Raw genomic sequence first — 548 nt, 5'->3', positions numbered from 1 at the left:
ATTACAGCAGGAATCGGTTCTGAGCAATCGCTTTAAGTGGTCTCTCGTCTCTGGGACTGGCAGTACACCATCACGAGGCTTCTCACTATACCCAAAATCGTGAGGCCTGCAAGCCCAAGGTAGGCAGTAGCACTCAAAGTTCCTACTCGAGAGCAACAACTCCGAGTCAAGCACAAACTGTACCTTCTTTCCTTCCAGCATTCCAGGGCCTTCATTGTCTCCCAATGGCCGGTAATCAGTGCAAAGGATCTTGAGCAATTCTGTGGTCTCGTTAGGGACATGGTGCATCAGGATTTTACCATACCGCTTCATGTTACTCTCTGCCTGATCAAAAGGCAGTTTTCCAATGTAGCGCAAAGCCTCTTGGTAATTCTGTGGAGGCAGCCAGCAAAATAATCAATGTGACGTTGGCCTCCGCTCTCCACGTTGAGGTCAAGGCAAAAAGCATTTAAGACACGCTGCAAGTATGCCACGAACACCGTCTGCTCTGAATTATCACCTCGTTCCCTACTCCCGCTTGTTGTCCTCCTCACCGAGGTAGACCGGTT

General features: G+C 49.6%; 1 protein-coding gene across 1 annotated transcript in view; it reads right to left on the bottom strand.

Annotated features, from left to right (window-relative positions):
- The window catches only part of VPS11 (vacuolar protein sorting 11 homolog (S. cerevisiae)), a gene marked incomplete at its 3' end in the record, with an annotated part of 7,975 nt that overhangs the window by 2,471 nt on the left and 4,956 nt on the right, over positions 1-548 (bottom strand). Inside the window, exon 9 of the mRNA XM_009873697.1 lies at positions 184-372. Within this exon, the coding sequence (XP_009871999.1) occupies positions 184-372 (189 nt within the window). The remainder of the gene's footprint in view (positions 1-183; positions 373-548) is intronic.

This window comes from Apaloderma vittatum, unplaced genomic scaffold, assembly GCF_000703405.1.
Source record: "Apaloderma vittatum isolate BGI_N311 unplaced genomic scaffold, ASM70340v1 scaffold44587, whole genome shotgun sequence".
Taxonomy (NCBI): Eukaryota; Metazoa; Chordata; class Aves; order Trogoniformes; family Trogonidae; genus Apaloderma; species Apaloderma vittatum.
This window is presented reverse-complemented; position numbering and strand designations above follow the sequence as displayed.